Source organism: Ascidiella aspersa, chromosome 3 (assembly GCF_963924565.1).
Source record: "Ascidiella aspersa chromosome 3, kaAscAspe10.2, whole genome shotgun sequence".
Lineage (NCBI taxonomy): Eukaryota > Metazoa > Chordata > Ascidiacea > Phlebobranchia > Ascidiidae > Ascidiella > Ascidiella aspersa.
Window position 1 is genome coordinate 19,478,780 of NC_139449.1, and position 15,438 is coordinate 19,494,217.

The 15,438-nt window shown below is 36.8% G+C and overlaps 1 protein-coding gene across 2 annotated transcripts; it reads right to left on the reverse strand.

The window, feature by feature from the left end:
* Nucleotides 1–606: 606 nt before the first annotated feature.
* LOC146160622 (EF-hand calcium-binding domain-containing protein 5-like) lies at nt 607–15,202 on the reverse strand. Of its 2 annotated transcripts, XM_083383875.1 has the most exons (29): nt 14,895–15,202; nt 14,449–14,667; nt 14,266–14,379; nt 13,973–14,187; nt 13,768–13,870; nt 13,190–13,307; nt 13,030–13,103; nt 12,825–12,953; nt 12,575–12,701; nt 12,245–12,391; nt 10,422–10,595; nt 9,797–10,279; nt 9,567–9,685; nt 9,053–9,204; nt 8,635–8,732; nt 8,314–8,464; nt 7,823–7,991; nt 7,370–7,488; nt 6,983–7,142; nt 6,485–6,655; nt 5,562–5,734; nt 4,908–5,142; nt 4,163–4,364; nt 3,661–3,824; nt 3,274–3,418; nt 2,199–2,326; nt 1,946–2,050; nt 1,758–1,877; nt 607–1,372 (listed from the first exon to the last, which is right to left on the reverse strand). In XM_083383875.1, the coding sequence occupies exons 1-29, from the start codon at nt 15,159–15,161 to the stop codon at nt 1,148–1,150; spliced, it is 4,806 nt and encodes a 1,601-aa protein (XP_083240001.1). In that variant the 5' UTR covers nt 15,162–15,202; the 3' UTR covers nt 607–1,147. The 2 variants fall into 2 exon arrangements, with proteins under 2 accessions (XP_083240001.1, XP_083240002.1); XM_083383876.1 differs by lacking the exons at nt 607–1,372; nt 1,758–1,877; nt 1,946–2,050; nt 2,199–2,326 and having other exon boundaries at nt 3,323–3,445.
* Nucleotides 15,203–15,438: the final 236 nt, after the last annotated feature.

Below are 15,438 nucleotides of genomic sequence, written 5' to 3' on the forward strand. Positions count from 1 at the left end.
GTACGCAAATATGCAAGTGAATGTCAGGCTTATCGCGCGAAGCGCGACAAATTGAGTTTACATGCCGTATTATGCCACGGTACGACGACACATTTTGGGCTGATTTAGCCTCCTTAAAACGGTCCGCAAAAACACACACCTTGCTTAACAATGATGGCTACATTAGCGTTCGATGGTCGTTAAAATGCGGCATTAGACTCAATTATAGTCTCAGAAAAAATATGAGATCATGCCTTCCTCAAATACTGCGCGTTCTACACGTTTTGATGATAGTCGAAGCAATTGTTTTAAATAAAGGATATTGAAAGTGAGAATAAGTGGTGGGCCGGCCCGCGGGTTGGACATCCCTGGCTTAGAGAAAGCTCTGGCCATGACATCCGCCATGTTAATATTAATACTTCGAAGTCCCAAGAGAAAAGTCGCAATGCTTACACACTACAAAAGAAAAATAACAAAAAACTCTTTTCTTGGAAATACCTCTCTTTTGACTGACTCAAGACTATACAGGTTACTTTCGTAGTAAACTCTTAATAAATTATAATTTCTTCAAAGTGAGCATGCTTCTTTACCACTTCATTTAACTTGTGTAACTTTACTTCGCATGCATTGTCAGTTACTAAATTAATAGCAACTTGAGAATCAAATAAAAGATATATGTATGTATGTATATGCGCTTCCTTCCACGGTGTGAGTAAGGTACTAGTGACAAGTGAGAAATAGTACAAACAGTATATGTAACATAATTCGATTAAGAGAAGAGATTACTAAACCAAACAACGTAGGTAACACGATTGCGTTAAAAATATTCAAATACAACACTATAAGCAAGTAGCTGAGCTAGTATATAGGCTACACGTAATTATTCAGCGCACAGTAACATACAGACAGTAAAAAGAAAGTAAGTTGTATCAATAATGTCTCAGAAATTAATCTTTTTCAAACCGCATAACAACCTCTCATATCGTTTTAATGTGTGGAACCATATTCAAATAATTAGAAAATTTAGGCGTGCAACAACTGCAATGTTTACATGGGTAGGCCTATGTCAAAAAAACGGAATTAAATCCAACAAAAAACTGACCAGCAAAGGTTCTAAAAATCAAACGGGGCAAATTAGTTGATAATATATCACGACGCGTTTTAATTTCTAGGCCCCCTGGCTGTCCGCCACGCTCTCGTTGTAAGCCACATCGGTCCCACTCTCAGTGGTCAGGTTAGTGCTGGCAGAGGTCACCGGGGTCACGGCCGGTTGGCCCTCGTTTTGGCGCATTTTCCTCGCGTGTTCGATGAGCGACAAACAAACAAACGCCCAATTGTAGAGCTGCTGGGCAGGCCGCGATCCGTGCTTGGCAACTGCCCCATGAGCGATTCCCTGTACAGATCGAATTTGTTAAACCGACCACGCAATTCCCAAATGACGTCATTACTATACCCAGTTAATCACATTTTATCAAAAAACATGCAATGTAAATGTTTTCGGTATTAGGCCTAAGTTGCTTTAGCATTAAAAAGCTTTTTTATCTGCCAATGTGGTGTAACATTTTTTAATCAATTTACATTTAAACGGATGAAAGTCTACGTGAAATATGGCTGAAATGGCCATATTACGCACCAAGACCCGTTTTGTGACACTCCTACATTTTTTTTCAAAACTCATTTTTTTCACATCACATGGGTTTACGTGAAACTTAACCACGATTCAGGAGTCGTGGGTATAAAAAAGACTAAGATTGTTCTAATTTAAGAGAGCTATTTACCTTGAGGAGTCCTCCGACAAGTTTCACAACCTCGTCCGTCTCCGCTTCAGTTTCCCCGTTTTCTTTGTCCGAAGTCGGGTCGTAACTGATGATTTGTTGTCTCAGAGGAGCAGTAAGCATCTGAAAAGATACATGAATGAAAATGAAACATAGGTGATACAATCTTATCGAACATTCGAGTAACTTACTTGTTTACAATTAACCCAGTCGTCGAACTCTGCTCTTTGTTCCGGATCTGTGTAAAAAAGAAGCAGCACAGCTTTGAGGATGTTGTGAATCATTGGGGGCGGCTCCTGGAACATAAACAGTTGTAGTTTTACACAATCCCGTTCGAAGTCAAAATAGGGTTTGATTGGGTTGCATAAAACATTAGGCGCTGTTTTACATTATATAATACATTATACCAGTTTATTTTAAGACTTTTCCGTTTTTCTAGTATACCTTGTAGTTCTTCAATTCGGCAAATAGATTATTGTCGAGTTTGCCGACATTTTCACGAAGATCAGTGAGCATAAGTCGGTCAAACATAATATCCACTCGCGTATCATCTGATCCACGCTCTTCTGCCTCTACGCAAAATAAATAAAACTCTTTAATTTATGGTAAAATTAATTGCGTGTAGAACAGCTCATAGACAAAATATCCTTTTCTTTTTCTACGCAAAAAACGTTTAAACGGTAGGCTAACCAAAATGATTGCGCAAAAGGTGCACATCCTTTTAGATCAATTTCAAACTAAACGGTAAATAAAAGATGCATTTTTCGCCCTTAAAATATAGGAAAACAAAAATAAAAATAATATTGGAAGTAAACAATCTTAGGCATGTTGAGGAACGTAGTCAACACAAACAAAAACGTTTTATAAATTTTTAAAGAATATATGTCGTTAAGATAATAGCATATAATCAGTCTTTGGAAAGTCTGGGAAGAAAATCTCTATAGTGTCTATCGGCATCTTTGATTTTGTATCCCATAATGAATATGGATAACGTCATTATATGAAGTCTTAGACACAATATTTTTCAGGGATATTTTGGTGAGGCACCTAAATGGTATGTACCAAATGATGTTAAATTCTATTTAGAAATAGTATAATTAACTTGCGCCGCAGCCAAAATCACCGGTAGAACCCCTACAGACCTGGTCCCTATACTTGATAACGGCAGGTATATAATTTTGAAGCCCTTTTAATTAGCACTTTTAAACAGAGCTATCCAACCTATTGTTTTAGTTGCGCTTGATGTATTAAGTGACAACGCTGAATTTTTAGGAGTTGCAGTATCAATAGGACAGAACAGCGAATCCATACATTTCTATACTTTTCTCTCCTGTAATTTATGGTTTAATTATAAACTTGTCTTAGAGAAAAAATGTAGCATAACGTATGCTCCCAATGACGTATTGTTTTTCAAAGCGACAACAGTCTAGAAAACAGTTGTTATAATACGTTATTCTGTTGTAAAATATAGAACATTTTTTTTCATAAAAAGTGTAAAAATATGTTTATTTCGTCTTACCAAGTACGACTGTTTTTTCGCCGCTGATAGATTCGCGCATTACTTCGCGGTTGGCTGCCTGCAAAAGCTTAAGCATCCTCTGGACCTCCTTGTATTCGTGTCGTGGTAATTTTTTCAACGACCCAATGCTGATGTCGATGACACACTGAGACGAGTATGCTGATTATGGTACCTCACAATTTTTACAAAGACGTAGTAACAGTCAATATGAAACAAACGATCCATGAATGATAAAATTGTATTAATTGCTCCATTAAATAGAAGCGTATTATCAAAAAACTACCGGTTACGTTATATTAGAACAGTGTAGTTTTGCTGTTGGCTCTGATACACATAGGAAAAATGGGCGATTTCACATGGCCAGCATGGAAACGTCCTCCAACATACCTGGCATCTGCCGTTATCGTCTCGTAGTGGATAAGCAGTGTGCCTTTCCCCGTAAGCGTCGGCTGAGGTCGTTTCCGAGTTGTCGACGCATTTGAAGAGGTAGTCGCGGAAGAGGTTGTCCTTCCTGTACAATCGGTTAGGCCGAGCGTGGGCCGTCGTCACACCTGCGGGAACAACAAATAAGTGGTTTCTCAAAACGTTTGATATAATCACTGCTTTATACTTAACACAAAATAGGCATAATTCACCAAAATTGACACAATTAGTAAATCTGTAAATTGAGCTTGTACAAAAAAGGTAGCGTCGCAGTGTGTTTACTTGTAATTTGGCGCCTATAAATATGGCAACTTCCTGTGCAATAATGATGTTTCACTGTGACGTATATTGTGATAATAACATCAACATACCAATAGCACGAATGATTATGGAATGTAACTAATGTCAGGAGAAAAGTTTGAGAAATAAACATAAATTTCTGTGACGCAAGGGTGAAACCGCCTACCCTTGTTATTGTCGGCTGTCATCATTTTTCGCAGCACGTGACTTGCTTGTCCCTTGGGGTCGGGTTCAACAAGGTAAATGACGATGGTCCGAACCTTGGGCGCTCTGCTGTGAACCCACGACATCGCCGCGTCGATGATGCGCAGCAACTTTCTGCGCAGGTCCACGTGGTGGAAAGCGCCGGAGAAAGTCTTGGAAATTCCCTGTGGTTTGCCATTAAAGAAAATATAGTGAAGTTAAAAAATCAAAAAAAAATATATATAGTAGGCCTAGTAAACATATGTGGGAAAAGTAAAGTATGTTCTCCTGTTTAAATTTTGGCTACCCCAAATCGATCGGTAAAGTAAACTTTGCAAACGAATGTTCAATCCACAAAGGTTGAGTAAATCGACATCATCAAATTAACTATTATTTATGATAGAAGTGCGTATCGAAACGTCATTATAAAGATGATGCCGATTTAGTAGACCTATTGGGCTTTGACATTTATTTTTAAGTTACATTACAGGTACGTGCATACTGCATAGTGTACCAAACTTTATGATTAGAATATTTAAATATACGTATGATCTCATATTGTCGATTTTTGGCTATATTTACTGCGTCAAATTACGATTGTATCGCACATCTTTTGTATCAATTTGATTAGATTCTACAAAAAAGCATTTCGCAAAAAGAGGCTCTCCTCTAACATGCTATGTCAATTTCAGACGTTTCCTCGCTGTTTTAACTTATACTTTGTCGACCTGGTAAAAGCTGATCTCGTGTGACGCGAAGATGCTCCGTTCGGCGCCGGGAGCGTTGTCAACGTTGTCAATGCCGATGAGGCCGTACGTTCGACGTCTGGCGTCCTTGAGCGGCACCAGGACTAGCGAACCCTCCCTTTCCCCGTCTTGGCGATCCTGGTTCCAGAAGTGAATACGGCCGTGGCTTTGAACGCGCGGCACATGAACCAGCTTACCGCGCCTCACAGCGTAGAAGCTGCAGTTAAATGGATTTTGGTTTCGCGTGGCGTTTGTTTTAAAATTTCAATACTGTATATTGACAATGGCCAGTTACCGAACGAATTAAACAGGAACAGGCATGTAGAACTGCAGTCAGGAAAACTCATGGTGAACAAAAACGACCACATCATTTTATGTCAAGAAATGCTTAAAATAAAAGTTGTAAAAAAATCGGTTCTACACAAGAAACAATAAGGTAAATCTGGTCCGGAATCATGTACATTTTCAAATTAGGGTTTGTTTCACGATGTGTGTACGATTATCAATTTTCCGCACTAGCGATTATTCAAAAATATTGGATCGTCCTAGGTAATTGAAGCCGTTAATGGACATTTAATACAGAGCCAACTTAAGATGTTTATAATGTAAATTACAGGGCGTCTATAGTTTCTCTACCTAATTCCTCTCATGTCTTCATAGTATGCCTTTCCCAGCATATGGGGCGCGTTATCGGGGGTGCAAGCAACATAACGAAGCAGAATGTTGCCACGATGCGGATAGACGCTGTTGTGCTCGAGAAGCGCAACATAACCACTCGTCTTCTTCTGATTTCCGTGGGCGTCCGCATCCTGTTAAAAAAAGTACAAATTTATACTTAAGTTAAGAGGCAAAAATCGACGTAAAAAAATCGCAAAATAAACCACAATGAGAACACAACTGAAAATATTTTCGATGCAGAGATAAAACAATCTGAATTTTGCTGTGGCCTAAACCACGACTGACACAATTTTCGACCGTTTGACAGCAAAAACACATTTTTATACAAAATTAAAAGGCAAGAAAAGTTCCAATGGATGTACCCTTTGTATGAAACTGGATGAGCCCATTTGCGACTCTCGAAACTCAAATCCAGCTGGTCAAGTTATTTTGATTTGAGTTTTAAGCCATGTTATATAGTGGACCAGTGCTTTTTAACATTTTCCATCCGCAGAAAACAAGCATAGTAAGTTTGCAACCTTTATTTTATTTGTGAAATAACAATGAAAGGGTTTGTGTATTAAAACCGTGTGCCTTGACCGATATAAAATAGATAGCTTAAGCTGCAATGAACCACTATACGAGACTATATTGCTGTACCTGTAACTCAAAAGTGGGCTCGCCAGCTTATTTGATTACTGTATTACACATAATTAAAAATAATAACATGCACCATTTTCATCCGCACGACATTAGTCATCCGCATTACAATTTTTTTCATTCGCACAAGTGCGTACCATCCCACGGGTTAAAAAACATGCACTGTAGTAGACGATAAGAAAAAAGTGAAATCTTTTTATCAAGTAAGCAGTCACAGCAGTCGAGGCTAATTATAAGCAAACCTTAAAAAGGGTCTGAAACACAGTCCTGTAAACCGACTCCATGGAAGCACCTCCCGTTTCTGCTGCGCTCTGGATTTGCGCCAGCCACTTGCGTCTTGCATCGCCGCGCACGCGTTCGGCATATGTTCGCTCGACGGTACTGGTCAAGTACTCAACGACACCATCGAAGACCTGGAAAGCGAAAAATGGTGAAATTTAACGCAACTTGTAAGCGGCCAGATCATAGTTACAAGGTAAAACCATACGTTGTTATAGGTTGAGTGGACTTTTCGGATAATTTTATGTCCGGGAAAGATACAAAACTTGTCTTGAGTCAAGTTTTATCTGTAACGTTTAGGCGATGTACTTGACCTTGACTAATAGCGATTTAACGACGGATTCCTGGACGTAACTTAATTATATGAATGTAGTTAATGCGTTTCGTAAATTGCTTAAGCACTAGGAAGGGGGCTACTCGAAAGGTTTAGTTTAGAATGTTGCCATGAAGTTATTCTAAACCTCTTCTCCGCCGGTCATTTCCGCACAAACTGTGTTGATGTAAACGTGGAACTCTTTCTTGTTTAGCCGCCTTCGATCGTGGTAAGGGGCGTTTTTACGCATTTGGCGGACGACCTGGCGACCACGCTTGAGTGCGCCTGACTCCATACCTCCTTTGTACCTAAACGTAAATATGAATATGAAAAACAATGTACAATGGAAAAGGATGTTCTACTGTGTATGCATTTGTAAACTGTAAGCTATGATAAGTAAAACCGTAATTGTCCACATATGTATAAAAAACAGAAATGGTTATAAATGGAATTTTCTAAGAAAACGGGCCCAAAAATTTGACGACACCGTTTGGCGCTATATGTTAGAATACTTTCTCCTGCCACAAACTCATACTTCGACAGTACATCCTCAACCTCGTCGTATTCCACGTTTCCCTGGCCGTTGTTGTCCCAAATGTTGAAGAGGCGATCGACCATTTGACGGTGTTTGGCCGACAGCGCTTCTTTTCGCGCCTGAAAATTAATTGGAAATAAATTACACTTGACAAAGAGTAAATATATTTTACTTCGCCGCTTACTGCAGTTTGTTTATTTAGACATTTTTACTATTTTTTGGTAAACTCGATTTGTAAAACGCTTTTAACAATATGATTAGGCGATTATAATACATTTATGAATAATGAAAAAAGTATGGTAGAAAACGTGTGAAATCTAAAAAACAAACTAGTTTATTTTGCTTCTTTTGATGCGTTAAGGTATTTTTAAAAGTTTGAATTTGTTTTAAGCTAGTCACAAATCAACCTACCACTTAAAAAAACGTTTATGAAAAAAAAAATTTGAAGGCTACCCTTGCAAGCCTTGACATTTTTTCTTCTTCGGTTTCGACGTAACCTCCATGCACGAAATTGACAAGCTGTTCAACCATCACGTGGTCCGTGTCATCAGTGACGAAATTTTCCAGCAGCGACACGAAACGGCCTTGGTTTAGCTGGTTTTCGTCGAACACGCTCGTCATCCTGGCAAAAGTATTGCGACAGTAATTATTAAGTAAGACTTATAGTGGACAATAGAACAGCTTTTTACACAAATTAAAATGTTTGAGATATACAGTTTAGCTTTCACACGAGTATTAGATTGTTCAAAGTCTAAACAAGTCGCCAACAGGCGGTTGGTTAAAACAAACTTTGGTTTAAAACCATCGTGTAGCGCAGTGGCTCCCAACATTTTTGTCCTCGCGACTTAAATTTTAGTTTGTACGAATTCACGCTCCTTCCCTGATTTCGGTAGAATTAAGACATTTTATACTCCAAGTATTTACATCTTTGTTTGCAACAATACCTTGATTGACTTCGCGAGGAATAGTTGGAAAAAAACTCGGCTGACGGTCGATCCGGAAGAATAAGCGGTTCGGCCGCAAACGTTACGCTCATCCGACTTGCGCTGGCTGGCCTGGTCTTTACGTCGACGGGTTGGGGGTAGTAATCGTTTTCTGCATATTAAAATACCACAGCTTCCAAATAGTACATGATCAATATGTCTACATAACAACAGTTGTTCTGCCACAATAAAAACTAAAAGTGATATTTTGGTGATCAGAATTCGAATACAACGAATTTCTTTGTTAAAATGTAGCTTGAAATATGCAAGGAGAAAGCATACTCATGTCTTCAGCAGTATGTTGTACCACGATTGCTTCAGATACATCAGGCAAAGTTGTCACAACCGTTTCGCTGTCTTGATCGCCATCCCCAAGTTGCCTACAAAAAATTGCACAAAAATTAAAGAAAAAGGCTAAAAAGTTAGCCTGGTTTAAAAAGAAATACTTAAAAAATATACATACATAAAACTCGTAACTTTTATAAAAAAAGTGTTTTGTAAGTACATCACGGTGGTATTCGCGTTGAACATGCTCCCCGAGTTTAACTGAAACATTTATAAGTATGAATAAATCAACCCCACACGTGCTTATTGGCGTTTCGTTAGTTGAAGGTTTGTAAGACATATAGGCAAAACGTTTTACTAAATATAAAGATCAGAGTTTGTTATGTAATATCGACGGCGAGTACACGCAACATACTTCTGTGCGATATCAGACGATGTCGCCCCTATCACAGATGGAAGTGTCGATATCGCCAATCCGTTTCCCGTCTCAAGTTCTGTGGCATCGTCAGGCTTCTTTTTAACCACGGTCAACGATTTCGTTTTTCGAACATTAGACTGAGGCTCTTCCTGATATAAAAGAAAATTCTATTTTAAATATAAGCAATAGCATCCACATCAAACTTTAAGTCATATATAAGTACAGTTTATTAGGGTATTTTTTTTAACGCATTTTACCTTTCATTTATCAGCCAATTGACGGGTTTCATGGATAACTATATAAAAGGTTTACCACATATTAGAACTAATATTCTGTACTATTGTACAAATAATAAATTTAGTGTTTTTGCGGGAAACAAAATAGCGATATCAATGAGGCACACGACCACGAAGTACACTTAATCTAACACCCTTTAGAAAAAAAACTATCCTGGCATAGGTTTTTTTCATCACAATGCTTGCAACATAAACTCGGCATTTTATATACCTACCTTTGAGAACTGGATATTTACTGGTCCGACGTCCACGCTTTCCGCACTCGGGGCCGGAGTAACGAGACTGGCAGCGAGGTTTGATGTACTCGAGACAAATTTCTCGGCATTGTTTTCGCCTAAATAATTACCAAATGTTACGAAAACGTAAGTAGGGTCAGTACAAAACATAAGTTGAAACATGGCCTGCAAGTTTAAATACGCGGTTATTTACTAATATGAGTATGTACCTTCAGTAGGAACTTGTTCGTTTTCATCTTCCTTAACGTTAACATCAGAAGCGGTGTCTTCGGAAAACTTGCTTTTCTCTTCCACGCCTGGAGCCGGTTCTTCCACTTTTGGGGCGTCAACCTCAGTTTTAGAATCTTCCGCATTTGTTTCTGAAATATTTCCATCAATTCCGTCGCCATTAGCTGCTTGCGCAGTTTCATTATCACCAGAAGAGATAATCGCAGGAGGAGCATCTTCTATTTCTTCGGAAGACTTAGGATCTTCGACAGTATCTGTAACTGTCGTTGCTGGACGCTGGCTATCAGGCGTTTTTTCTTCGATAACATCCACTTTTGTTTCATCGTTATCCTCTTTTGTAGTTTGTGTGACGTCCGGAGCTGGATCTTCTGCTTCCGTAACCACAGCTTCGTCAGTTACTGTTACCGGGTCTGTAACTTTATCTTCACCTTCGACAGAAGATACCACTGCCACAGATCGATTATCTTAAAGTAAAATCAAGCCATTCTCAGTCTAAACGTTTAAAGCATACCGGCAAACCCGTACATATACCTTAACTTAACGCTTCAAATTAAAACATTTTAATACGTGTGTAACAATATCAATAAAGATTTGTTAAAAGCTTACCTTCCACTTTCTCCACCAATGCATCTTGAGTTTGAAGATTCAGAACCTTCGCATCAGCTTCTTCGTCATTGTTTTGATCAATTTCGTCAGGAGCTCCATCGACTACAGCTTCTTTTTCACAAACTTCATTTTCTTTTTCGGATTCTTTTAAAAGGTCAGACGGGGTCGTTTCTTCTAGATACGGAAAAATAAATTTTAGAAATAGATATGAAACATTAATATTTCAGAATATTTATTTGAATTGCCACAAATGTAACTTTTTCCGTATTCAAATGCAGCCTAGCATAAAATAATTTTTAAAACAAAAGACCTAATCACCTAATATGTCATGCAGATTTATCCACTATTTTAGATTGGTACTTATTGGCTTGGCTCACAATAAACGCAAAATATTTGCACATTCCATTTTAGGTAAAAGCCTTATTTAATTTGACTTTTATTTATATCCTATATCCAGTCTGATGGACATGTACATGTTTTTCTATATTGTTGTAATAGACCTACTGGAGTTGAAATATCCTAGGGATCTAGGCAATACATGCAATCCTAGTGGTCCGGGGGATTAGATCAATTCTACCAATCTAAGTTACCAAAATATTAAATTGACTTTAGTAATCCTCGAGACCTTGTGTGTACAAATTAATTCTGTTCAAATCATTAGAATATTGCAATTTGCACCAGAAAAGACATCAGACAAGAAAAAAGTAATGAATTTCGGACCCCCCCCCCCCTTTTCGTAAGTGACAATATCATTTTTTGTTCGTTTTTGTCAGCGTTTAAACTAACTGTCCGAAGCTGCGTGTTTTTTAATGTAATGGGGTCACGCGTCTTAAGCTAATGCAAACCAAAATCAAACGCAAAACGCAGTTTTTCGTTTCTTGTTTTGTCGTCCGTAAACGCAGGTTCTCTCGCATTTCGTTATTAGTTCAGGTTGGCTGATTAGCAAGTGGGTGTTCGACAATTAACAACTTCGTTTAGTATTGCAGGTGGCGAAAGACGTGCTTGTAATTTAGCGTGGTCCCGTACATGGATCTACCAAAATCAATCACATATATTTCACGGTCTTGTTTTCGATTTAGTCCTGAATTTAACGATTGCACACCAAGCGGTATTATTTATGATGTTATCACAATCGCTATTTTATGACGTCATATCCGTCACTATTTTATGACGTCATTAACGTCAGTCGAAAAATCGGGGAATTCCCCAAGTTGAAAATTCGGGACACCCCCCTTTATAAATTTCTAGGTACGCCCCTGTCTGTCCCTAAATATCTACAACTTATTGTCAAAAAAGCATGATAATTGCCAATACTGAAACTGATACTTATTTCAGTTTAAACATATAAGTTTTACATGTACAAAAGTGTTTAAAACACAGTTCTTGGTGGGCTAAAAAAATTAGCACATAATTAACTAAAATGCTGCTTAATGGGATATATATGTATAATCTGAATGAAACAATATTAAAAAGTTTACAATGAGTTTGAACATTATTTTACTTCTCTATTGGTGTAAAGGAATCCATCTATTGATGTGTTGCCTAGTGGAGATAACTCAATATTATTTTACTTATTTTACAATGAAACGTTGAATGCGAGGATCCTTTTGCACAAGGACCCTGGTATAGTGCACCGGTTGCAGATGGCCCTAATTAGTGTAGTAAGTATGTTTTTTTGTATTGTGTATTGTTGTATTTTTTTTCGTGATTGACTTAATACTAAATATTTTGCCAGTTTTGCATTTGGTGTTGTTTAGCGCTGCATATTCTAAAAGTTTTTATATACAACGCATATATACATTATATGCAAAACATAGTTGTACCTTGAGTTAGACCAGAAACAGGAATGGAAGCCCACTCTGATGAACCAACCTCCTCAGTTGAAACGTTAACTGTTTCATCACCACTTCGATCTTCATCGTCGGAGTCCGGATACAAGTCATCTAGCTCCTCAAGTTCTATTACTGGCCCTGTACAACAAGGTGTATTACATTTGGACAAGTATTCCAGCAAAATGTCCAGTATCTTTGCATCAGAGTAAATATGCATTAACAAGGGCCGATACTTCTACTTTGTTTGTTTGAGTATTTAAAAAAAAGTTTTCAATATAAAGTGTAATCATAAAAATCAAAACTAGAAGATGTCATATTTACATTTTCGTGGGTTGTGAAGACTTGGCCTAGTTTCTTCTTCGAGTTTATCATAGAACTTTTCCAATAGATGCAACATTCTATGTCTGTCTATGTAACCGGTTGACTCTGAATCAAGGCTTTCAAACAGCTGTAAAGCAGGTATTGTTTTAACAAAACACACTCAATACAATATTTATATATTATACCAAACTTATAACATTTAAACAGATTTATATTAATTATTCTACATTGGAAACATTAGGTCACCTACTTTAAGAAACATGTCCTTCCAAACTTCATGTTCAAAAGTTTTACGGAAAGCAAATGCACATTGATCCAGATGCCTGATCAGTTGTTTAAACTCATACATTGACATTTCACAAACATATTCCTCAATGTACTTCAAAATTTAAATCAGGTTAGTTTTTTTGTCACTTTTAAAATTCATTTAAAAGACACCTAAATTGAAAATTTACCTGTACATATTGACTTATGTTCAAACTTATACCAGTTTCATCGGTTGCCTCAAGTTCCTTGCTATAATGTGTGACTGCAAAGTAGTAACAAAAACAAATTATTCCACTTGAAATTATTGCATAGAAGTTAGCCTAAATATTAGTAATTCTGGGATTTTACCTATTTCAGAATCAGTTGCCAAGTGACTTGATATTTCCAAGTAAGAAAAAAGAGCATTTTGAATTAACTGAAGTTGCAGTCTACCTTCAGGTCCTAACAACCACTGGCCGAATTGCATCTGTATAAAACAAAAGTTCCATATCTCAATTTAGATGAAATACCCAAGGAATACTTAATCTGTATATATATATAGCTGTTCAGTAAATAAAAAAAGTAAATTCCCCTATTTATATTACCACAATGGCAATTAAATTACATTTTTAAAATAACTGTCAATTTCTTTACAACCAATAGAAAATTGCTAAATTACGTAATATTAATAATGGTTGGATTACTATTTTTTGGTGAATACAGAGCATGTTTAAAATATTCACACCGGCATGAATTATATTCACACAAACCAAATTATTTAACTAAAATTCAATTGAAGTATCCAGAACAAATGAAGCATAACTCACATTGATGTATTTTATTATAAAATTCTCAGAGATTATTTATGATATGAATAGTGTTGGGTACTTTTGTAGTACTTTTACAAGAATTTCAACATTTGGATATTTGTGAGATATATAATTTACCTTAAGCAACTTTGCTCTTTCTTTCCTATCCTCTTCCTTCTGTTTTTCTTGTTCTTCCATTGCGATTCGTTTTCTTTCAGCTTCACTCTTTAATCTGGCCAATCTACAACACATCACACAACAATTATTATGGCACATAAAAATGTTTTTCAGGGTTTCTATAATGATAAACTACTATATTGTTGTAGCAAAAACAGTTTCCCACTTGTTGGTATCGATGTGGTACACATCCCTCTTTAAGTGTTCTGCAACTTTTTTCAAGCCTCGCACATAGGGTGAAGAATCGTGCAATTGGCAGTATCTTGGGTTGTTTCTCATTAAAAATTGTGCCAGCAAGTTTATAGGATTAAATCTGTGCTTCTCTTCAGTGTCAACTTGGTTGTTGTCAATAAAACCTTTTTTTTGTGCTTCTACAAGAAGCTGCATAAATAAATCACTTTACTTTTACCTTAAGAATACTTCACACAATAAAATAACATTAACCAAATTTAGACATACCTTTTCCATTCCAAGGACTAACGTAGGAAGAAGTTTATCTATTAAATAGACTCTCAACTCGGAAGTTAAGGCGTTTTCATTAAACCAGTCCTTTGCAAGCAGATCCAAAGGAAGCTAAAAAAGAGAAATCTCTTGTAGTTTGCATTATTGATTAACATGCATAAAAGAAAACCAATTACTTACAGTTCTTTCTAATTTATGAGCAGCAATTTTGCTGTCTTGCATTCTCTTCTTTTTGAGCTTTTGAAGAGCATACAGCTTTCTGTCCAACTCTCTCTTTTTTTCAATTATCCATTCTGTATCAAACCAGTTTATTGCATGCTCAACTGGGCTTTTAGCCATATTGCTACTATTTGATACACCATTAACAGATTCAAACGGTTCAGCTGCAGATAGTGACTTCTGCAAAAATAATAAAAAACAGTTTCATTATTTTATTTAGAAGGTTCGAAAAGTAATTTCGGGAAAGTATTTACCTCTGATGAACCTAAACATTGTGTGCTACTTTTATTAGTGAAATTAAATAGCAGAAAGAGTAACTTGCTCTTCATAGCCAAACCAAATCTAGTATATGTACATAGTGTAGTTTTATTTTTCACATTGCAACAAAGGATTCACTAATAACTTACATTAATGGTTGAAGGATTGTCACCATCATATGATGCTTCATAGGGCTGACTGCTTTGTTGTACTGTTGATGAGCTAAAAGTAACAATGCTTTCTGTAAAAGAAGTTTCATCATCAAATGCATTGAAGCCTTGTTGTTGATCAACTAATGGTGAAGTAACTGTATCAGGTCGATAAGTAGTTGTCCCAAGTGATTGAACATCTGGATACGTTGTTTCTGAAATACTTCCTGTCAGACCAGTTTTTACACTTAAAGCAGGTGTTGACATTTTTTTAAGGCTTTGGTCCAGCCTCTTTTATATCTAAAACATACTTTTACTAATCAATGTTTAATGAAAAATATTGTGTTTATATTTTGTAGAAAATTAAGATACCAAACGACCAGTGTTGTAATGACTTAGTTGAATGACTTTGCTTTTTAAGTCACTGTTTTTAATGACTTGTCTTAATTTCAGTCTTTTAAGTAAAATGACTTCGCTTGACTTAAGTGTTTTGGACAAATGATTTGACTTGAATTAAGTCTTTTAGACAAATGATTCGGGTTGA